Genomic DNA, 25360 nt, shown 5'->3' with positions numbered 1-25360 from the left:
ATGTGAAACGATCTGGAAGGTAAATGGGATGACTGATGAAGACGACTGGATGAGGCAATTTCCGACCACCCTACGAGGCGTAGCAATTGATTGGTTCATTGATACAGAACCACAAAAGCTAAACAGTTGGGATAACATTAAACAGGAGTTTTTGGCAGAATTTAAACTGTTGCGGGATGATAATGAAATTGTAGCAGAGATCTTCAATACTAAGCAGGGGAAGAACGAAACCGTCCGCGTTTACGCCAAGAAATTAAAAGACGATAAACAAAATGGAAAGTAAGCCGGCGGACGGACTTCAGAAAAGATGGTTAGTGGAAGACATATGCTCGAAGTTGCGGAGGAAAATGAAAATTGTGCCATCGTCGTCATATACGAAAGCTTATAACAAAGCATTGGACCTCGAAAGTGAGCTGAAGACAAAGAAGAAGATGAAGACTAGCTCATCTGATTCGGATGACGATGAGCCTGCTAGAGGTGATAGCAGCGACGATGAAGGCAACAGTAAGAAGGTTCGTGCCCTACGGAAGGACATGATCCGCATGATGGAGTTTAAAAACATGCAGAAGGAGCCAAAAGGCAGTGAGCTGTGGTGTACGGAGTGTAAGACCGACAGTCATACTAAAGGATCGTGTCCAAAGAACCAATTTTGTGACATTTGTCAGATCATGGGCCATTCGACAAAAGAGTGCCCCTTTAACATGAAGACAAGAAGATCTCCGCAGGTGCTTCTTACACAGGAGACTTCCCTGTCGAGCAGTAGCGGAAATACGAATAGCGTAGGTGCCACATCCAGAGGGTACAGGAATAATAACAGAGGGAAAAATAACAACAATGCGAACAATAACAATAATAATGGGAACCGAAGTCAAATCCAGTATGATGCAAATAGACGGCCGATTGTTCAATGCCGAGCATGTAATTTGTGAGGTCATTTTGCGCGAGATTGTACAGCGAAAAACACACCGAATTATTATGTAGATGGTGCGGACCCGGCGACCATGAAGATGCCAAGTGCCCAGTGCCCAGTGCCAAGTGCCCAAAGTTTGGAGTAAACTTGATCACTATCGGCACGGATGAAGAGGAGGTTCTTGCAATTACACGGAGGCAAGCAAAATTGCCAGCAGAGGAAAAAAGAAAATGGGGGGAAGCGCAGGCGAAAATTGGAAAGGCATCGTTGACAGGGACATCTCAATTGAAGGACATCACCGGCACCTTGGCAAGGAACTTCGCAGAACAAAACATTGTACGACAGATCTTACAAATGGAGATACCGGTCAAGATACGTGACCTCCTTCTCACAATGCCCCAGTTACGGACGGCCATTCTGAATCATACACCATTTCCGAAAGCAACGAAGGACTGTAATGTCCCCTTTCTAGCATTCATAGCATGATGTTGTCGTTAGCCTATTTCCCCACAGTCTCGTAGGCTAACTAGGACATTAAAGGGGCTTAGAGGCCATTTGGCCTAGACAGTTTCAGTTGCAGGTCTTTCTGAGGGGTTCTGGGGCAACTTTGGGCATACTTACTATTTATAGTAAGTCATCTTGGACATGGCCGGACATTCAGTCACAGTGGTATGTCGATGGTAATTGTTTAAAATCGACAGGAAAACTTATTTATCATTGATAAGATTTGTTATGCATTGATAAAGCCATTTTATAAAGTTAAATTTAAATATTTAACTTTATTAATGCATAGACTATAGTTTGTGGAAAATATTTAAATTAAAAGAGTTCCTTTTATTTTTATAACACATTGGAGACATAAGGTACATAAAGGGAGTTATGTTTTATCCCACATTGAGAAAATGAAGGATTGAGCTCTTGTGAGAACACTATAAAAGAAATGGAAGAGCTTTTTCTTGTATGCTTGGATGAAGATTAATGTTATGTTGCTGGATATCTGATTATCGGGCTTGGAGGACGGAATCCCTCTTTGTTAGCATTCTCTTCGCTGTTGGAAGACACAGTCAGGAGGATCAATGGTGTTTTCACTTCAGGAAACACACTGGGTTTCATTTGGGGCGTTCGCATAAAGAAATTTACAAGGGTTTGAGGTGCAGATCTGAAGTTAGTTATTGCTATAGTGCTGCATGAACAGTATTTTGCTACAGTCGGCATGAACAGTATTTTGCTACAGTACAGCGTGAATAGTGTTGGTATCAAGTTTACTTGTTTTTCCGGCTGATTAGAAGTTTGGAGGGCTGCTGACTACATCTGCAAAATACTACGGCAACTAATTCTAGGTTTCTTCTGTCAATTTTTGATACTTTGCATAATAATTGTTGAATACAAGTCTGAATAGTTGTTGTAGCCTTTAAGGCAGCTGTAAGTGCACATCTACATTTAAAAATCACCCTTTTATCAGTAGATTGAAAGAGTTTCCAGATTTTTCATATACTGTTGAATGTGTGCCAAGTGTTTGTGAAAATGTTATGATGTGTATTATGCATTTTAATGTCACTTCATAGTTGTTCGTAAATCTACTCATTGGAAAGCAATTTATTGAGGGAATCAGCTTTATGAGTTTGCATACAAAGTGTTTGACAATATTCCTTAAGTTAAATTTCTACAAGTCAAAGTTCAAATCAGGGGAGGATATTACAAGGACACAGGAAGGGACAGTAGTCCGACGACGGCAACAGACCTAATGCTTCTGGCGTTCACGACGAGAAGGCATCCGACGGTCGTCGAGATGGGGATTTTGAGAAATGTTTTGACAGACACAATTGTCGATGGAGGGTTCGGCGTGAATGTCTTACCAGAGGATACCTGAAAGAAGTTGGGAAAGTCGATGTTGTGGCCACCTGGATTTCAGTTGCTCACGGCAGACCAACATGGAATCAAACCGTTGAGAATCTTGAAAGCGCAACTGGTAACTATTGGAACGCAACCATTTTTATTGGATTTCGTAGTCATTCCATTGAAAAGAAAAGGATATGATGCTATTCTGGGACGAAATTGGTTGGTGCAAGCAAAAGTAAAACATGATTGGAAACGAAATACTCTATCAATGGAGCATGGAGGCAAAAGATTCATAATTGGCCTGCACACACAAATGGTAGGTGAGGAGGCAACATCGTCAGACTCAGAAGGTGAAGGCGACAGTGACGATGAAAGAAATGACGATGAAGGAAAGAGGAGAATGGAACCGGATGACGAAGGAGTATTGACACTAGGAGGATCGAATGACGACGACCTAGACTCGGTGAATGGCCTTTACCATTGGCAAATAGAAGACTACGAACTCTTTTCGAGTTGTAATATGTTAAGGGTTGATGAAGGTAAGAAAATAGAGGAAAATGAATGTTCGGAGGAATACAGAGAAGCAGAAGAAGGAAAGGAGGTTACGACTGAAGAAGGGAAGGATATACAATACAAACCTTGAAAAAAGAAAAATTCCACCATTCGGTACACGGTGAACGGACCGCACAAGAAGAAAAGAATGCATCGCACCATAAAATTACTTGAAGGGTACCGACAGCAAGGAAATAAGCTAGATGCACGACGACTGCAGGCACAGTGGGTGACGGAGGTGACACAGAACAGACATAAAGCGTGGCATGACAAACTCAACAGGTTTCAGTCGAGGCAGTTGGTACTCAAGTACGATGGTCGGAATGAAATCAAACATGAAAAGTTTAAGGCAAGATGGGTTGGACCATATTAGAACCGGAAGGTCGGCGACAATGGATCGATAAAATTGGAGACATTGGACGAGCAAGAGGTGCCTTTGGTAGTCAATGGATCTAAATTGCAAATATATGGTGCCAGGAAGACTCTGTCACAGAATGGCCAGCTAACTCCCTTGTTGTTGCAGAATGGTGACGCCTGGAGGCAAAATTGAGGTGCTATTTATTTATTTTATTTTTGAAAAAGAAAAAAAAGATGTTTGAAAAAATTAAAAAAAATTTTTAAAAAAAGGAGCTCGTGGACTGAGTTCCGCGGGCAGCCTGTCCGCGGACGCAGGTCCGACGGGTAGCCTATCCAGTAGCTGTCCGCGGGAGGTCTTCCGCGGACTGTGTCCTGCGGGCAGCCTGTCCGCGGGCGCATGTTCGACGGGCAGTTGTCCGCGGGAGGTTTTCCGCGGACTGTATCCTGCGGGCAACCTGTCCGTGGACACATGTCCAACGGGCAGCTGTCCGTGGGAGGTCTTTCGCGGAGTCATTTCAGTTTTCTGCAGACTCTTTCCTTCTTTCTGCGAATGAGTCCGAAGTTTTTGCCACAGAGTAGCCGGGTTCCCACGGATGTTTTTCATCTTTCCGTAGAGGGTTTTTTCTCTATTTTCCGCGGATGCTTTTGACCATCTGTGGATAGGACTACTGTTGTACATTGGTCTTGCATTCTGTGGGAAGTCTTCCGTGGGCATGTTTGGAGAAGGCCACGGTTCTTGCAGGCGTTATGTTATCCCGCGGACCCCCCTTTGTTTTTGTTGTCTTCAGCGTAGTCCTTCATTCCAGCAGTTCTCTTCACCCTTCCGCGGGCGTCTTTCCTTCTGTGGGCGTCTTCCTTCTGCGGGCATCAGTTGTCCCGCAGATCATTTCCGTCACAGTCTTTCCGTGGGTGTTTTATTCCATGAACCTCTTACAGGGTTACACTCTATGCTTCAAAGGTGTCTTGAGTTCGGCAGGGGAAGGTGGCAGGAACCTTTCTTAAAAAAAAAGGAAAAAAAAAAAGACGACAAATTCAAATTGTTCAGAATGAGTAACGGATAATGTCAAAGGGAGGGGGAAGTCTCACTGATTGCCAGAAAGAGTGTAGAATCGGCAGAAAATGATAGAAATAGTGTGTTCCGTGCATTTTTGTATGAGGTTCGGAGTGCAGATTTGGTCTTGGTGGCGAGGGGCGCAGCCCTTCGACCCCGCCGAGGGCGTTGCCCCCTGGACCCCTAGTCGTTGCAGATATCAATTGTGAAGTGTGACCAGTTGAGAAGACTTGAAGCTACTGTAAGCATGGAGTGTCTGTGTACCAAAGGTACTAGGAGTAGGTGTTGGCCGAGAGGCTGTCTTGGTGGATGCGTAGAGAGCTCGAGAGGAGTTGATCATCCAGTTGGAGGTAGTGCAACGACACTTGGCTTAGGGTACCGAGGAGTTGAAAACAGAGAAAGTAGCACAAGTGGCTATCAAGGTTAGCTTCATTAAGGAGGCAGTATTGTGTTAGCAGAGGCTACAGGCAAGGGACGAAGGTGACAGTGATGTGTCAGAAGCAGATTTATCTTGTTGTAATTAGTTTGTTAATTTATTTTGTTTGTTAATTTGTCTCAAATATTTTGTTAGTCGTCAGGAGATGACTTTTTTTTTGGGGGGGGATTGTGTCAGCCGACTGGATTGTCGTCGGTGTTTCTGTAACCGACGGGATGATTGTTGTCAGTGTTTCTGTAGCCGATGGAGTGATTGTCGTCGATGTTTCTGTAACTGATGGGATGATTGTCGTCGGTGTTTTTGTATTTTGTAGCCGACGGGTAAATAGTTTGTAGCGGACATAATGTTTGTGGCCGACAGACTCCTTCGGGAAGGTTCGGCAGATAGTATTTATATCCCGTCTAGGATCATTGTAAATCATCATTGATCTTATCTTATGAAGCATAATGTAATGTTCTAGCATATGCGAATAATCTAAGGAGTTTTGCTATTTCGTTCTATTGTCTATATGTGTTCATTTATTTTACCTGTACGGTAAACACTGGCTCAAAAATTGAGGCACCCAAAAAGAATGACGACAACCCAGTTGAGCTCTCAAAAAAACCATGAAGAATCTCTAAATTTTTTTGATCCAGTTAAAAAAATTAAGGTTTCAAACAAAAATGGCCTTGGCTGGAAAAAAAGACTTCAAAATAATGGCTGATTTGCAAGAAAAACAGTAGATTTTAGGCGCGAATCAACAACAGAGGTTTGTAAATGCCCTAGACACCTCCTAATAGGCAAAAAATGACCATAAAACAAGCAAAATTGGCCTTCACGTTTGCCGGAAAAAATGACCATGGACAGATTGCAAAAAGACACATGAAACTGGGTGCGATTTTACTAGAAAATTACATACGACATTCGTAGAAAATTAGTCATAAGTTTCAGAAAAAAAGCCTTAGATGAAGCAGATATTGCATGAAAAAAATTTCTAAAAATATTGCTTTGATAATTTTGAACAAGAAATTATAATATTTTTCAAAAAAATTCAAAGAATTAGCTTTGGTACCATATTATGAACTATTTGGTAAATGTTTGTTTGATACTAACAATGATCAAAAGATCAATATATACAAAAGAATGAACAATGTTTCCTTAGGAAACAATCGTAAAGTATAGAAACATTCTATCTAGATAGAGGAAGCTAAATATTAGAAACATTCTAATATTTACAAGAGATTACAATAGATAACCATTAAATAATAAATAATAATAATAGAAACTATCTATTATTGTAATAAAAACCATAATTAAGTATTAGTTATATATATTTATTTATATAAACATAATATAAAAAGATAATAATATATACTTAGCATATAGTTAAGTAGATCCAAGAGTTTGTGATGAGAGAGACAGAGTAAATTCGATCACATTATGGGTCAGTCCCAAGATGGTTAAGAATCTTGAGGGATTCTGCTTGTTGAATGTTTCATGTGACCATGGCATAGTGAATCTACCATCCTTAAGGCTAGTGATAAGGAGTGAAGCGATTAGGTCTTAAGTTTCTAATATGAATTAGTGATTGTTATTAATATAATCTGATTTAAATGTTGTTCAAATGTGTGTTTAACTTGACAAACATTTATATTTGCATCATGTTGTCTAGCATTATAATTTTTCTAACTAATCGCAAGTTATAATTATTCCAACCTTGAATATGTTATCCAAATTTGTTCAATATCTGTTGCTATTGGTTGGCAATAAAGACATAAACACGTAAAGGATATCCAAATGCTGAACAAGTTCATCTTACCTTGAAAATTTCCACTTTTTGTTCAGAATAAGTGGTGTCTCATCTTGGTGAACGAGGAGAAACTCATTAATCTTCACTTACTACTGGTTTAGAAGCTTTAGTAAAGGTGTCCCAACAGAGTATGACACACTGAACAGATTGCTGTGTTAGTTTGTGGATCATGGCTGAATGATATGTGCAGTGTGCATTAACTAATTGGCTACCTCCTGGTAAGTATATTCTTCTAATTTTCCTTGCTCTCTAGGAGCATGATGCAACTGAGAACATAAGGAGAGTTTTCCAAACAGGAAATAATAAGTTGAATAGATTTTGTGTTAGTTTGTGGGTCAAAGTTGTATGGTTTTCAAAGGACATATAACTAATTGAAGTCTCCTTCGTAAGTAGATTCCTTTATCCTCCATTGCACTTTATTAAAATAATTATATTTACTATAATGGTCATCTTAGATTCTATATTTGTATTCAGATATTTTTAGTGCTTTTAGTCTACTATTTTTACTGACTTCTACCTTATAATTTTTTATTTAAGGAGACTTTGCTTGCTCAGTTTTAATGCAACAATGTAGCCAATCTTTAAAGTTTCATGGTATTAGAGAAAATTTTCTGGGTAATTATTTTGTTCTATAATTCGTGTTTGGAAAACATGTGAGGAAAAATAATTTAAAGTTTCATGGTATCAAAGCGAGAGCCGGTCTGGATGACTCCCTTATGGGAGGGTTCCAAAAAAATTTATTAAAAAAATAATTTGTTGGGCTTTAATAAAATTTTCCTCAAAAATTATCTGTTTCGTATTCTCTAATCCAGGTTTGTTTGGTTTTGATTGCTTTTTACCTCAAAAATCATGTTTGGTTTTGGTTGATTTTCCTTCTCAAGAATTGTTTCCAACTTTTGTAATACGCAAAGTTTGTGGGATTTTCTGTCAGGGATTTCTGATTTGGGGTTTTTATCATTTTTTTTTGAAAAAAAATGATGCATTTTACTCTTCAAGTCATGTTATTTTGTAGTCAGTTTTGGGGCATCTTGCTCATCTGCAATAGTTTGGAGGGTTTGGCAGTTGTTCTCAGTGCGTCTCTATCTACAAGAAAGGACAACTCAGTTATCCACATCAAGTTAGATGTTTTTGTGATAATTTCTGCTCAGTGGTTTTGCAGATTTTGGGAGGGTTAGTGGCATGCTCATCTCTCTTGTTCTAGACTATTTTGAAGAAAGGGGCAACCTTTTCTGTTTTTTGGCTACTCTTGGTCATTGACATTTTGTAGATCTAGGAAAGGTCTTAGCAGCAGCAGACTGTACATTCTGAAGAATTTGTGACTACAAGACATGTATATTCTTTTGTAGGGTAGTATGATGACCATTAAGGGAGGGTATTAAAATAATGTTATATTTACTATAATGGTCATCTTAGGTTTTATATTTAGATTCAGATATTTTTAGTGCTTTAGTTTACTGTCCCTTTCTTGGTCCTCATTTAGTTTCTCTTATTCTTCCTAAAAGTGTTTTACTCGCATCTAAAATCTTAATTCTTCCCCTTAGCTTGGTCCATGTCCATCTTGATTGGAGCTCCTTCATATTAAATATTTCAATCATTCCCCATAATTTCTCCTCATATAATAATGTTCTCATTCGTTCATTCTATTATTGATGTATACTTCATCATTGCCTGTCACTTTGGAAGCTAAGTATATTCTGCATTCTCTAATCTCTTCATGATACTAGAATCGATCCATATCATTTTTCTATGTCCTTCAATGTACATTTAATCGTATTCTCCTTATTTCACAAGATTATTTACTTCCTTGCTGAGATAATATCTCGTTTAGCTACAGTAGTTAGAGTTGAGTTGTCAGGCTTAAGTGTATGGATTCTAATTGATAGATAGTCATCTCAGAACTTCCCCTATTTGATCAATGCAGCCTTATAGCAATTCAGTTATATGTTGAGTGCCAATTCTAATTGGACATTTGATAATTACCATCTTCTTGTGTGGATGACATATGTTGTTCCAACCTCTATGGTATTGTATCTTTAATAGTTAGATTTGCTTCCTTTGTTATTATTGATTATATCCTTTAATGCACGAGTTAAACTGGATAATGAATCGCTTCCACCGAGTCAGCTTTCCCCGTTGAATACATCTCCTTGGATGATAGTTAGTACATACTTTGCGGCTGGTCTCCCTCTCCTAATGCTGATTGGATAATTCCCACATGTGAATCAACTATCGTTCTTCCATATATTGTCTCAATATCTTATTATCCCTGTCATTCTATTTTTCCCAACTCCACTACGCTGGCATTGCGCTGCAGAATTGGACTTCCAACTTCCACGATGATGGAGAGAGCTGTACCCGAACAGAGTGAAGGTATTCTTCGTTTGAGGGAAGTATTAGTACATTTCTTCTATTTGCAATGGTTTCCAATACACCCACAATATGTGTGCCAAACCACGGGATGACTGGACTGTTGTGTGTATGGCTATTAACTTAATCATTCCACCTGTATACCTTTTTATCGAGTCACTCTGTAGGATATTGCTGCCTATCATTCCCTCCTCTTAATCGTTGTTCTTCTCCTCCTTGAATGAGATAGAATGCTTTCTTTTTCCTATTTGATCGTCCATGATTCTCTTATGTTACACACACACACACACATAGATCTTTTTGATAACATCATCCATGTTGGATTATTGGTCTTCATCATCGCTATCCCAGATTGACCTGTTTCTCATTATAGGCTTGGTGCGAGGTATTGTGGTATTCTCCCCACTTTGATCGATGGTAGTCTCCATATCTAATTCACTGCCGTGCCTTGAATGTCCGCTATTTTTTGCTGAATTAAATTCATGCTCAGTTGGGAGCCTCTTCATCCCAATCCTCTTTGATGTTCCTTTGTTCTCCCCCTTTTTGATTGAACTTTCTCTTTGTATAAATATGGAACAATTGATTAATATTGAAAGGACACAATTGGTGGGATCTAATTTTTTTTTTTTTTTTGACTTATATTTTCATTACTACATAACATATGAATATATTTATTGTTTATTTATATATTTTGTTATTAAATTGATATTTAATTAATATAGTTTTTATTATATATGTTTATTAATAACTAGTTTTATCAAACTAATTACTCTTTATCATTCATTTATTATATTTTAATTATACAATAATCATTATATAATAGATGATATGATTATATTGAGCAATACATATTTTTTATGTTAATAATTTTCTTATTATGTTTATAAAACATAATAATAAATTATATTACAATTTATTATTGTTTATTCTATTATTAATTTATTCTATTATTAAAACTTATAAATATGGGGAAATGACATTTAGTCCACTATTTTTAGCAATTTCTGCCTTGTAATTTTTTATTTAAGTGACTTTGTTTGCTTAGTTTAGTGCATGTAGCTAATTCTGTTCTTAAAAGTTTCACACTCAAGCAGCCTCTTACAATTTTAAACACAAAGATGATATTCACTTTTGTTCTGAATTTGAAAAATCAAAATATTCTAAATTTTGGATTGGAGAGATCGTGAAACTGTTGTCAATGGAAAGATATGAACTGGGACACGTTTTAGGTCTTTTCCTAAGTGCAAGAAGTAGAATTTGAAATAGCATATAGGTGAAAAAGCCAAGAAAAATGTTTATAGATATTTTCAATGTGTTTCTGAATGGAAATAGCATAGTTTGACAGGCATCTTCTGTAAAAATGACAGTGGTGAATGATCATGAAAGAAGTCAGGGTTCTTCTACAGCAACTACGGAAAGATCGGAGGCTGACAAACTTGTTGATAAGATGGAATTCAGTGAGCTGTGCAATGAATTTGAGTGCGTTAGTAGCCCTTCTGTAGAGGCTACAGCACGACAACTTGCTAGAGATATTCTAGAGATGCGAGAAGGGAACAGAGCATTGGGGACCTTTGCGGTTTCTGTTAAATACAAGGTATCTTTCTTTCCTTGTTTTTCTTGTTATGTGGAAAAGCTTAGTTTTACAATACAGGAATAATGTATTATTGAAGGAGTTGATGAGAGAAAAAGGAGAAATAAAGCATTAAAGGCAATTGAGATTTTGCATAGTTTATCATCCAATTAATCAAGTTTATACTGCAAACTTAGCCCCTAAACCGGCTAGTTGCAACAGAATGTGCTCACTATTCAAATGAAATTAAATATGCAACATATACTGATGTAATCCTATGAATGTATTATCTTTTGTAAAGGTCTATCAATGCATGTGTTTTCCATTAAAGTGTACAGAAATTATATTAAAACATTACTACAAATTTGCATGGAAAAAACCTCAATATGTTTGAATTTTTTGTTTTTTTTGGGGGGTGTGGTGGGGGGTGGAATCAATTAAATGAATGTAGTACTTAATCTTTAAGTTATTAAAAATAATAAACAAAGCGGCTTCTTCTTCCAATCTGTTACATAATCAGAAAAGTTATTTTTCATTTGCTAATTTTTTAATGGATTTATGGAATATTCACATGAAATTTTATAGATGCAGGTAAATACAGTCTGAGAGAGTGGCTTGTGTAGGTCCTTGAAGACTGAATCAAATAAGCCAAGTGATAAGACAAATGCAAAATAAGAACCTGCAGTGTTGAATATATGGGACGCATGTTTAGGGCTCAATCTGGTTGGGATTGGGTCTTCTAGATTACACGTAATTTTTAAGTATAGGAATGATTACGAAGGCTTAACTTTTTACTTATGCTTAATGCCGGGTCCTGTCCTGTATCATCAGACTAGACATGACTTTTTATACAACTCATATTAGTTTGTTACAATTTCTGTTAAATCTACCAAGCCTAACTCAATGTTCCTATTATGCCACATTAAATTTGCAGGCAAATTTCTTTCCCTTGTATGCTAATCGGTCCCTATGTGCCTTTTGCAAGAGTTTACTCAAGGTTGAGCTTAATGCGTAGCTAGTACTTTTGGTTCTTTTGCCTATGCAGGTTCAGCTAGTATTTGTGCAGATACACTAGCTTGTTTACTTGAACCTCTGCCAATTCTTGAGCCTTATCATATATTTTCAACTCAACAATGCTTGAATGTTTTTCATCTATTATTCCTCATAGAAAAAGCTTTAGATGCCACAAAGAATGTATTTAAACTTGTGCAAGAAATCATCTTTTCAGAAAAAATGCCAACATGTGAAGACAGTAAATCTACAACATTTTATGTATGAATCATCAGGACATTTGTTTCCATGGTAGAGTTGTACAGCCAGAAATTTGAAAATGGGAACTGTTACTAAATTTTCACAAATGTCAAAATTCAGTCTTAAGCAATGTGCAAGTGAAAATAAGGTACACATTTTTACATTCAACATATTTATTGACGAATCATATTTCATTCTGAACAAAAGAATAGTAAAGAAATGGCCTTTGTATTATTCATCATGATAGATACAACTGATATTTACAAAGCTGAAATGAAACAAAATTCTAAAAGCTAATGCCTCTCACACAATTGGCTGTTAGAGTAGCCTCTATTCTACTGATATCTATCTCTATTCTATGAAAATACATAATATGAAAAGAAAGGAAACATAGAATGAGAGAGGGTCATAAGGAACCAGTCATTGCTTGTAATGACTGGTAGTGTTGCATCGTTCCGATCTTGTTTGCCCACCGTCCCGAATCGTATCTGCTTCAAGTCTCTGAATCCTTCATTCATAGAAAAGATGTGTTAGATCCAATGGCTCTAAACAATGACAGAAACACCTTACCTCATGCATAAACATTTTATGCTACCATCATGTCATGTACTTGCATAAAACAGAAACATATACCAGCAATGAAGGCAATCACGAACACCTCAAATGTTTTATAACTAACATTTTTGCTTCCTATGCAACATGCTATCTTTAATGGATATGTGGATATAACCGTAGGCTCCTATGAGGGTTATTGAGCCCGGTGTACCCATAAGAGATAGGTCGAAGGAGCTGATCAGAATAAGTATCAAAGGGACATTGTATATTGTCTTCACATGAAACCTTCTGCTTTCAATTTTATCAATGAGTAAATGCTGCTACACCGATCATGATTAGAAAGAAATGTTAAAGGGACATATTCACATCTGAAACCTTATATTTCAAGTTACTATTTAACGCTGAAGTGTGATAAGAAATATAAGAGCAGCAATACTCAGAAGCTACAGGATGGAAGATATAGATGTAAATACACAGCATGAACAGGAAGATTCAAGAGCAAGGACAGGAAGATAACAAATGCTCATACGAATGCTGATTTATACATCAAAGGATATAAATTTTGCAAACAAGCAGAAGATACAACAAAAGAAGAACAAAGTCTATCGTTTCTTTTCTTAAACAGAACAAGGAGAAATGAGTAACCTGTAGAATAATATTTTCCTCTCATAGTATAAATATTTTTAAAAAAATGTTATACTGTTTAACAGCAATGAGGCATATTTTTTCCATAACATATTGATTGCAACCATGGGAGAAGATGAGCTAAATGCAATGAAACGAAGGCTATATCAATCATCTATGTGCAAGAAATCTACCGGCTTAAGTTACAAGTTTACATCAGCAGAGTATCAAAGAGCCTATTAATATCTAAATTCAATCAAGCATATGAGAAGACTAGCACATATGAAAAGGGACTTACATTCTAATGTCCTTACAGCTGGTAGTATAGTGAAAACGATGGAAGTTTGATGCAGCATGAGTAACAGGAATGTAATAAGTTCAACAAAAGCATCAGCAGAATCATAATAGCAGCTCAGAAATGAGAAAGGATGCAAGATTTGTGCAATGAATAACAGTGAAGAGAACACTTTCATTCCATGCTATGGATATCGAGTTTTCGGGCTATAGATGTATCAAACACATATGCTGTGTGATTAAAGATTTAAAGCCACAGGAAATTGCAATTACTTGTGAATTAAGGGTTCCCAAAAATAAAAGAACCACAATATGGATGAAGCCAAAAGAACTTATATGTACAGAAGTACTGGAAAAATAATTTTCAAAGTTCACATCTATGTCCATCAGATTGTTGCATAGAATCAAACTGCTGCAGTCAAACAAGAAGATATATGTATGATCCTGCCTTCAAAATTCATTACCAATCATGTCTTTCAAACAGGAATAAGAAAAGGCATTGAAAACCCATGCGGGTATGACCTTAACAACACATAAATGTAATCACATTTTCGTGTAGCAAAATGAAGAAAAGATCAAACCCAGAAACGTCATCTGCAGAGAATGAGTTTTGATAAAAGAAGAAATAATCACAAAGCCCATTATTTGGGCATTTCTCTTGAGGCAGGCAGTACTTTTCTCTCATACGGTGATCTCTGTTATTTTGGCTGTGATTCTGCTCCCTGTCTGTTATGGCAGACTGTATGGAATCAGACTCAACTCAGAGCCAGCAGATCAACACTTACCAGAGGAGGTTGTGTGACAGAATTGCAAAACTTGAATCCGACAATGTTCAATTGAGAGAACAGATTTTCTCTCTTAGTATTACCATTTCCGAACTTAAGGGTGCCACCACCTCTAATATGGCCCGGTTTCAATGTTTCTCAGATACTTTTGCTAAGGAGATAGCAGGCTTGCAAGTTAATATCAGTTCTATCATCACACAATTGGAGGGTCTTGATGCCATTAAAGAACAACAATCCATCATAGCAGCTAAACACTCCTCTCTTATTTATGATATGGAACAGAAAGTCAAGACATGGGCCTCTCTTTGTAGTAACATAGATTCTCAACCTCTGGCCAATATTGATAAAATGGTGCAAGGTAAGATTGAGGATGAGCGTTTGAGGCGGGTCTGTGAGCTCAATCTACGGGTTCGTGGACTCCCCTCTACCCATGATCCTCTTGCAGCGGGACGCTCTTTCCTCTGTGATCAACTTGGTCTTACCGAGATTACGTTAGATAGGTGCTGGTTTGGACAGGGGGATGTCCTTTTTATCAGATTCTTTTCACTTGCAGACAGGCTTCAGGCTCGCCGTGCTAAGAGGAAGTTGTTTTCCCTTCCTTCAAAAATCTTCTTGGATGAAGATCTCACGAAGTCCCAGGTTGCAGAGCTCAAACGTGCTCATTGTATTGTTGCTAAAGCTAGGCAAGATGGTAAATGGGCTATTATCATAAATCTGAGAGCTGTTATTAGAGATTCCCCCCCCAAGTGGTTGGGTAAAGAGGCAGGCCCCCAAGGCCAAATGACGGTCCCACCAGCAGTCGGACAAGAGGGAGGCCCCCACTTGCTCCCTTCTTGTTAACTGCTGGAATGGTAATGGATCTTTATGGTCCTTACTTGGTCTTCTTCTTGATGCTATGTGTTCCGCCGATATTCTTGTCATATCAGAGACTCACGAGAGTCCTGTGCGTCCTTTGCCAGGCGTCACAGGTTTCCAGTGGTTATCCGTTTTTAGGGAGGAGTTTCGCATTTCGGGTGGTGTGCGGGGTTCAGGGGGTGTGGCCTGTTTGATTAAGGATGATATTTTCAGTAGCACTTCTATCACACACTCAGATTTGTTTGCCAGATTTATGTGGGTCCATATTGATCGTAAGTGTTATCATCAGAGGGATATCTACTTGGCTGCGTGCTACTTTCCACCGGCTGTATCTCACTATGCTATTCATGGTACCGATGACGGTGATCCTTTTATTGATCTTTGCGAGACTATCTCTCAGTTTACTACTTTAGGGGACATTATTATTCTTGGGGATTTCAATGCGAGAACCAAAGCACTACAGACTCCACTTTATGATCGTCACTCTAACCCCATGTGCTCCACCGAGATTGATCCTACTTCTTTACGGCTTCATAGACTTTCTGAGGATGCTCTTGGGCCATTATCCGTGTATGGTAGACATTTGTTGCAGTTTTGTGAGTCTTCTTGTTTGGTGCTCCTGAATGGCCTCTCTTGCTTCCTTGGTTCTGAGATCTTCACTTGTTGGCCTCATGGTGGTGGTGCTAGTGTCGTGGATTATGTTCTTGCCTATCCCTCCTTCATCCCGTGTTTTCGCAGTTTCACCATCTTGCGCCTTCCTCTTGCGGATCACTCTCTCCTCAGCATTCATTGTAGCCTCTCCCCTTTTTCTGCACCTTCACTCATGTCACCTCATCATTCTTCTATTACCGCTCACTTGCCCATTTGCTTCCATTTCATTGATGGTGACTGTGAGCTCTTCTTCGCTCATCTTTCCAAACTCCTCAGCCCTTTGGGGTTCTCTGACTCGTTCGAGGCCACCTCCATGTTTGACTTACTCACATCGGCTATTCTTAAGTCTGCCACCCTTTCCATCCCTCACTGCCCTCCCTTGCTCCTTCGCAGCAAGCGTCGTAATACTTGACCCATGAAGCAGTGGTTTGATTCAGACTGCAAATCCTTTCATCGTGCTATGCACTCTGCTTTTGAGGCTCACTCCACTGACTTGGCCAGTATTCTCTCGTCTTATCTCCGCTTGCTTCGGAGTAAGAAGCGTAACTTCACTGCCTCAAAGTGTAAGTCACTTTGTTCCACACTGGTTAGCAATCCCCAGCTCTTTTGGTGTACTCTTTTCCCTTGTCATCCCCCTCTGCCTTCCACCCTTGACTTTCACTCCCTTGCGTTGTTTACCATGGCTCTTTATGATATTCCTGGGCAGCCTTCCATTCACCCCCCCTCGCCTCCTTTCATTCGCCTTTTCACTCCTTCCCACATTTATGAGGCTATCAGATCCATGAAATGTAGTAGAGCTGCTGATGAAGAAGGTTTTCAGGTTGAGCTTTTCAAGTTCGGTGCCTCAGTTCTGGGTCCCTATCTCTCTATTCTTTTTAATAGAGTGATTTGCACTGGGTTTTCGGCTTCCTGGTCTAGGCACTTGATTCATCCCATTCACAAGACTGGGCTTGTCTCTGATCCGGGGAACTACAGAACCATCATGATTGGGCACACTTTTGCCAAACTGTATGCTACTGCTCTTAATACTATGCTATCAGCAAAGCTCGACAAGATTGGTTGTAGGGCTAGAGGACAGGCGGGCTTTTGGACGGATTATCAGACTATGGACCACATCTTCATGCTACGGGCTATTATTGAGGAGGCCAGACACAGATCGGAAAAGGTATATTGTTGCTTTGTTGATTTTCGCAAAGCTTTTGATTCTGTTCCTAGGGTGGCTCTGTTTGAGAGACTTAGGGAGATCGGTATTTCTAAGATGCTACGTATTGCTATTATGAGATTATATGAGATTGTGGTCGGCAAATTTCGGACTCTTGTTGGCTTCTTAGATCTGATCCATTGTACTATTGGGGTTAAGCAAGGTTGTCCTCTCTCTCCTACTTTATTTGGGTTATATATTGATGAGCTGGAGGACTTCCTCTTGGAGTCTTCACTCCCGGGTGATGGTTGTTATCTTTATCAGGTTTTGATCTTGATCCTTCTCTTTGCGGATGATATTGTTCTCCTTGCTTCCTCTCCTGACAGGTTACAGAGACTTCTTGATAGATTGGCTTTATTTTGTGATCAGAGACAGCTGGTGGTTAACTTGGGTAAGACTCGGATCATGTTCTTTAATTGTTTAAAGACCTCTCATCTTCACTTCACATTTTGGGCCCAGGAGATTGAGAATACTTCATCCTATTTGTATCTAGGTGTTATGTTTTCCGGACCACGTTTTAGCATGAGACTTGCTATTCAACCCAGAGTGAATAAGGGCATGGGTTCTCTTGCTTTTCTTGAGAAACAGTGCTTCAGACATCAGTTTCAGGATACCTCGTCTAAGCTATCTCTCTTAGATGCTCTTGTTCGACCGACTGTTCTTTATAGTTCTATGGTTTGGGGTCCTTCTCTCCTTAGCTCTGACTGGGCCTCGATTGAGTGGGTCCAAACTTTGTTCTTGCGGCGCATTATCAGATGTCATAGATCTACTCCTCATGGTATCATTCTTGCTGAGTTCAGGGCTCATCCTTTCAGACTTGTGGCCATTTTTGACTTAGTTTGGTTTCTTCATCGCCTTCGTGGGTTTGCTGATATGGTTGGAGACCGTGATCGTTACTCCTATTTAGCTTATTGCTCTTCGGTTTCCATGGCGGCTGCTAAGTCTGGTGCTCGTTCGCGATGTTGGTATGCACAAGTCTCTTCTTTGCTGAGTTTGATTGGGATTGATATTGATCGTCTCCCCCCTTTTCAGTTTTCTTTGGATGCCCCTGCTCATCTTCTCCCTTCTCGGCAGGAGTTGAATGAGCATGTTCGTCTTGATATTTATAGACGTTACATTATTGCTACCTAGGTTAACCCTCTTGGTGGATTACGCCCACGAATGTCGTTTTATGCGACACACTTTTTGGAGATCTTAGATGGGATTATTGCCTGACCTAGCTATCTTTCATGGCGTTGGTCTCATGCCCTACGGATCTCTTTAGGTTCTTTCAGAGTTGGTTCCCATTCTCTTCGGGCTCAGTTGGATCATCATATTGACAGGGAGGAGCGGACTTGTTTGTTTTGTTCTTTAGAGGAGGTGGAGGATGAGGCTCACTTTCTTTTTCGATGCCCTATTTATTATGAGATCAGAGGGAGGTTTTGTTTGTTCAGAGAGTGCTTCTCTCTCTATGATTTCTTCAACTATTATGATTAGAGATGCCTTGCACTGTATCTGCGTGAGGCCACTATGCTCCGGGATAACATGATTCAGACTCTACTTCCACACCGGCACTCATCTACTCAGCTCATTACTACTTTTTTTACACCTTTATCCCCCTTGCGTGGTGTGAAAAGGCCCTCTAACTCTATTTGGCCCAATGATCTTTCTAGATGTGTCAGATCCCATTCTGCTTATAGGCACCAGCGACACTCTTCTAGGATAGTTCGGAGACAGTATAGTACCTCTACGCATCAACACGTGTATCATTCTGTGACTGATTTCTTCTCACCCAAGAAAGACTCCTAGTGCTTTTTGTTGCTTGTTTTGGTTGTTTGTTGTTGCTTTTCTTTAGACACCTTTGTGTGCTCCTGCTGGCTTCAACCCTGCTTTGTTGTAATCTTTCAGTCCCATAGACCTCTTTTTGGTCTTTTGTTGGACATTAATATCATTATCTTATCTTATCTTATCTTATCTTGAAAACGTGATATGACTGGCCAAAATACAGTTGCAAGAAAACCCATTTCGGGTTTTGATTAGGCGCATCAAAAGAAATGTTGTAAATAAACTACAAATGGCAGCCATACCCATAGTCCAAAATGTAAAGTTTCTGCAAATTCTTTGGACTGAATATAGATTTGATTCTTCCTTCTCTATCTTCTTATAACTTGTGAGTAACTTTAGATTATTTCCTTTAATTGGATTAGAAATGTAAATCAGAATTATGTCTTTTACTTCTGCAATTTGTATGAAGGCATTAATGACTAAGGAGCAGACTTGTATTGATCTTGTGTGCTCTTAGACTTAATCCTTAGCCTCTATAAGTATAGGAGTCAAGGGACATGTCCTTAGAAAGGACATGTCTCTTCCAAAAGTCATTTGTTGAATCCTCTAGAAGTCGGCGACTTTCTAAGGGTAATTACATATTAATTAAAACACAAACAATGTTGTTAATTAATACTAATACAACCTCCTAAGGATAGACATCGATCTTGGAGAAGAAATAATGCAACTTAGACTTGGTCCTCTGCTTATCATGCTATATCAGATCTAATCTATCTATTACCAGATCAGTATACTTAATCAAGTTACAAATTTAACACTCGCTCTTAACCTGATAATCATACTGAGAGATATCATATCTAGCAACATCACTAAAGATGAACAAGCAAGAATTGATACTCTATATCTATCTAAATCTCCTTATCATGTGGTACCATAGAACACATAATACAATGTCATATTACTAAACTTGTAGTATGACAAATCATTGCTACTAGTGATAACAGTATTGCAAAGAATACAATGTACAGGATAACTCTGAAGAGCAATATAATTTCTTCATTTATCCAAGTTGTGACTCATAGATACTGGTATTTCTATATCAAAACATGATCTTGAGTTTAAGACCTACCAGAATACACAATAAGCCTAGAGAATAATAAAATTCTTCTTTTATCCAAATTGTGACTCATTGACATAGCAATGTCAACATCACAATAGGATCGTAAACTCATCTAGATTTTACAGTAGAACTCTACTGTTTAGCACATTATCTAAGCGATCGTCATCTCTCGTAATGTCTTTTATACAAGTGTTTATTATCTTAGAGATTGTCACCTCTTAAATAATGAATACAAATGGTGGAGCCCATAACTGTCAATAGCGTGACAAAATAAAATGATTTTTTTAATAATTTAAAGAGTACAAATGGATTACAACTCAACCATACCAAGTCTTCTCCTGAAGTGTTCATCTTCACTCTAGATAGAGCTTTGGTGAGTATGTTTGCTATCTAATCTGCAGTGCAAATGTATTCTAATTTTACAAAGTTTATGTCTACCATATCTCTTACATAATGGTAAGGAATTTCAATATGCTTGCACTTGTCATGAAAAACTGGATTCACTAAAAGCTTGATGGAACTCTGATTATCACAATGAATAATTGTAAGATTCATGGCTTGCCCAAATAATCCCACAAGTAACTTTTTTAGCCAGACTGCTTCTCGAGCGGCCATTGCGGTTACAATTTATTTGGCTTCTGTGGAGCTTTGAGCTATTGAAGACTTTTTTTGCATATCCAAGATATCATTGCTGATCGTAAATTGAAACATCTTGAAGTACTTTTTCTTGTCTTTAATACTTCCACCCCAATCTGAATCAGTGAATCCATGTAAGTGGAAGCCAACCTTCTTGTATTTGAGTTCAAAATTAAGAGTGCCTTGTAAGTATCTCATAATGTGTTTAATTGCAGCTAGGTGAATCGCCTTTGGCTCACACATAAACTAGCTTAAGGTATTAACAACATAGTAAATATCAGGTCTTGTATTTACTAAGTACATAAGGAATCCAATCTTCTCTCTGTAAAGAGTAGAATCTATGGAAGATGATTTTGTAGCTGCCTTTTTAAGTTTATGTAGATTAGTCTACATTGGAGAAGACATAGATTTGCAATTCCACATTTTGAATCTCTTCAAATGTCTGATGTATACTTCCCTTGATTAAGTATGATACTATCAGAATTCTACCGCACTTCCAACCCTAGGAAGTAATGAAAGAGTCCCAAGTCTTTCATCTCGAATTCTCTAATAAGATCTTTTTTGCATTGATCTATAAGATGATCATCACCTGTTATTAATCAATTGTCAACATACAATATTAGAATTACCATATCATCTTTATCTCTTTTATGATATAAATTTGGATTAGCTTCATTTTTGGAGAATCCTAAGCCGGTGAGATACTTATCAATTCTTTCTTACCAAGCCCTTGGAGCCTGTTTCAGCCCATAGAGAGCTTTCTTGAGCTTGCAAACAAAAATGTTAGGATCATGAGTTTCAAATCCTTCAGCTTGCTCCAAATATACTTTTTCTATAATCTTTCCATTTAGGAATGTTGTTTTTACATCCATCTGATGTACTTTCCATCCCTTCAATGTGGCAATTGCTAAGACTGCTCTAATGGAGGTATATCTGGCAACAGGAGCAAAAGTTTCTTCATAATCAATCTTTTCTTTCTGAGAAAATCCTCTGGCTACAAATCTAGCTTTATACTTCTCAATGCTATTGTCAGCAACATGCTTTATTTTAAATATCCACTTGGAAGAAACAATAGATTTTCCTTTAGGTCTTGGAACAATTTCCCAAACATCATTTTTCATAATAGATTGATATTCTTTTTTCATAGCTTCTTTCCAAGATATATGTTTAATAACATCAGAAGGATTGGTTTCTTTTGTTTTGGATAAATCACTCATATTTGTTGTATAACTAGAGACTCTTTTAGGTTTTTTGCTTTCTTTGATTGTTTCGGAAGGTGCAACAAAGTCTTGAGCTGCCTCGATTGTTTTAATGGGCCAAAGTGGTCTTTTCTTTGAATTTTGAGTTTCTTCAAGATTTAGATTTTGAATTTCATCTTCAATTTCTTCTAAGTTCTCCCTCTGGGACCCAGATTCACTATTTCTTTCAAAACTGGATAAAGGAGAATGTTCTTCATAACTTAGGGCTCTTTTGAATGCAAGATCTTTTTCAAAAATTACATCCCTACTAAGTTCAATACTTTTCTGTTTAGGTATGAAAATCCTATATGCCTTAGATGTTTCGCTATACCCTACAAAAATACCTTTCCTCCCAAAGGGTTCTAACTTAGTTCTTTTTTCTTTTGGAACATGGATATATATAGGACACCCAAAAATCCTAAGATGGCTTATATTAGGTTTGACCTTAGTAAATACTTCTTTAAGAGTTTTATCTCTAAGGTAAGAATGCGAGCTTCTATTTTGAATATAGACAGCAGTACAAGAGGCTTCTGCCCAAAGATAATATTCTAGATTTTGATTAAAAATCATAGCTCTAGCAACTTTTATAATTGTTCTATTCTTTCTTTCTACTACCTGGTTTGTTCTAGATTATAAGGAACTGTGTACTCCCTCTTAATCCCTGATTGTTTACAAAACCTTTTAAATAAGTCTGAGGTATATTCCCCTCCGTTATCAATTCTAAGGGTTTTAATTTTATGTCTTAAAAATTTTTTAGTTAATGTTTTGAGTTCTTTAAATCTCTTTGGGATTTCTTTTGATTCTCTGCATTTTAAGAAGTAAATCCATGTTTTCTTAGAGAAGTCATATATGAACATAATATAATACTAGAATCATCCAAGAGAAGGAACAGACAGGTCCACATAAATCTGAATGAATTAATTCTAATACATTATTTGTTGTTCCAGTGCTATCATGAAATGGACTTCTGGTGTTCTTACTAGAGTGCACCCTTTGCATATGCTTGACTGGTCTTTATTTAGTTTAGGTAGCCCAATAACCATCTTTTCCATAGTTGATAAGGTTTTGAAATTTAGATGCCCTAATCTTTTGTGTCATATTTCATTTATGTCTACAGCTTCATGAACTAAGGCTTGAATAGCTCAACTAGATTCTGTATTCAATTCATACAAATATCCTTTTCTTTGCCCAATCAACTTCGCTTTCTTGATTGCGGAGTTCTTTGCCCAAGTTATTACTTTGCCGTCCGCGAATGCAACATTATGCCCATCATCTTCTAGTGCTGTAATTGGGATTAAATTTCTTTTAATTTCTGGTACATAGAGTACACCTTTGAGAAGAAGAGAATTCCCAAATTTTAGGTTCAAAGTGCAATTTTTAATTCCTTCGACAAAATGTGTTGAATTATCACCAATGGTGACTTCACTATTAACCTTTTCTGATAAAGAGTCTAGTGCTTTTTTGTATCTCATTATATGTCTACAAGATCCACTATCAATTACCCATGCTTTACTTGAAATTTCATTTGATAGTGATGAGTACAATACACGATTTTCAAGATCATAGGTATCTTCTTCTCTAGTAACATTTGTACAGTTTGCTTGTTGTTTAGAATTCTCAAGACAATTAGATTTGTAGTGTCCAAACTTTGTACATTTGAAACACTTTATTTTGGATAAATCTTTCTTGGGTTTTCCATTCTTTTGATTTCCCTTTTTCTTCTTGAAATGCTTCTTCTTGGCCTTATAGGAGTTTGTATTAAGAACATGAAGTTCTTTATCTTTTGTTTTCAGTTTCCCTCCTTTCTTTAGTTTTTTGGATTCTTCTCGAAGACAATCATTCTTAGGTCTTTTGAAGTCAAGAAGATTATCTCTGGCACTTATTCCTTTTGCAAAAGTCTCCCATGAATTTGGTAATCCATCTATAGCCATTAGTGTTAATTTTGTGTCACTAATAATGGTTCCTATACTTGACAGTTCATCTCTAATGCCAAAACCCTTTGGAAGTAAGAATTCATTGATTCTTCTTTCTTTATCTGAATGTGATTTAGTTGCCTTTTCAGTGCGAGAACCCTAGTTGCATTGTTGACCTCATATGCATTTCGTAATGCTTTCATCATATTAAATAAAGTTTGATGTTTTGTAAGCACGGGTACGATATCAATTTTTAATCCATCTAATATGATTTGAATGTCTTTTCTATTTCCTCTGCTCCAGATAAATTTATGAGGTTCAACTGGAGGTTGTTTGGATGCTCTATCAACAAATTGCTTTACATCATTCTCTTCAAGAATCATCATGACTTTGAATTTCCAAGCATCAAAGTGTTCTTTCCCATAAAACTTGTCCTCAGGTCTGATTGTGTATGCCTTTAAAGATAGGAGATAGTTGCTAGATATATATAAAGTTTGATTACTGAATTTTGCAGAGCCTAGGTTCAACTACCAAAGCTCTGATACCATGTAAAGTTTCTGCAAATTCTTTGGACTGAATATAGATTTGATTCTTCCTTCTCTATCTTCTTATAACTTGCTGTGAGTAACTTCAGATTATTTCCTTTAACTGGATTAGAAATGTAAATCAGAACTCTGTCTTTTACTTCTGCATTTTGTATGAAGGCAGTAATGACTAAGGAGTAGACTTGTATTGATCTTGTGTGCTCTTAGACTTCATCCTTACCCTCTATAAGTGTAGGAGTCAAGGGACATGTCCTTAGAAAGGACATGTCTCTTCCAAAAGTCATTTGCCTAATCCTCTAGAAGTTGGCAACTTTCTAAGGGTAATTACATATTAATTAAAACACAAACAATGTTGTTAGTTAATAATAATACAACCTCCTAAGGATAGACGTCGATCTTGAAGAAGGAATAATGCAACTTAGACTTGGTCCTCTACTTATCATGCTATATCAGATTTGATCGATCTGTTATTAGATCAGTATGCTTAATCAAGTTATAGATTTAACACAAAACTCAGTAAAATGAATGATTAAATAGAGAAACGTGTTTCATCAAGATAAAAGAAAACTTCAAGCTCATCAATAGAGGCAATTTACAGCTGAAGAAATGCACGTTTCTACATTTTTGTGCGCCCAAGAAATCAGGCTTATAAAAGCGCAGAAAATTTCAGCATTTCAAACCCCAAGTCATGGCATTGGAAGTACAGAACAACATGGCCACAATTTGCTCAAAGAAAGAATGACCCAGTTGTGGCTAGAGAAAACCCTCTAGATAGCATTGAATATTTCTTGCAAATAAGCAAATAAACCTTAGTCATGACGATTGATGCCTAGGATTCACTCCATATTTTCTCAAAGATGAGACTCAGTCATAGCAGGAAGAAACTCTCCAACACGGCATTAAAAATACCCCAAAAATCAGGCTTGAAATGCCTCAGGAAACCATAAAATAAACACTACCTTAACGTGAGAGATGAGATTCAGTCACGACAGAGAAAGGGAACTCCACAATGGCATCAGGATGCTAGAAGAAGGAAAACTGCGTACATCTCAGGTGC

The 25360-nt window shown here is 37.7% G+C and overlaps 1 protein-coding gene across 5 annotated transcripts in view; it reads left to right on the top strand.

Annotated features, from left to right (window-relative positions):
* LOC149580268 (transmembrane protein, putative (DUF2358)) overlaps nt 1–25360 on the top strand; it is a 136047-nt gene that overhangs the window by 65095 nt on the left and 45592 nt on the right. For 4 of the 5 annotated variants that reach the window (XM_089790159.1, XM_089790156.1, XM_089790167.1 and 1 more), the window contains one exon: nt 10669–10895. In XM_089790159.1, the coding sequence (XP_089646285.1) occupies nt 10669–10895 (227 nt within the window). Of the gene's footprint in view, nt 1–10638; nt 10896–25360 lie in introns of all 5 variants that reach the window. The other variant, XM_089790169.1, reaches the window with a different exon arrangement.

This window comes from Cupressus sempervirens, chromosome 1 (assembly GCF_028749045.1).
Source record: "Cupressus sempervirens isolate cs-2001-9-10 chromosome 1, ASM2874904v1, whole genome shotgun sequence".
Lineage (NCBI taxonomy): Eukaryota > Viridiplantae > Streptophyta > Pinopsida > Cupressales > Cupressaceae > Cupressus > Cupressus sempervirens.
The sequence above is the reverse complement of the archived record's forward strand: the minus strand, read 5'-3'. Positions and strand labels throughout refer to the sequence as shown.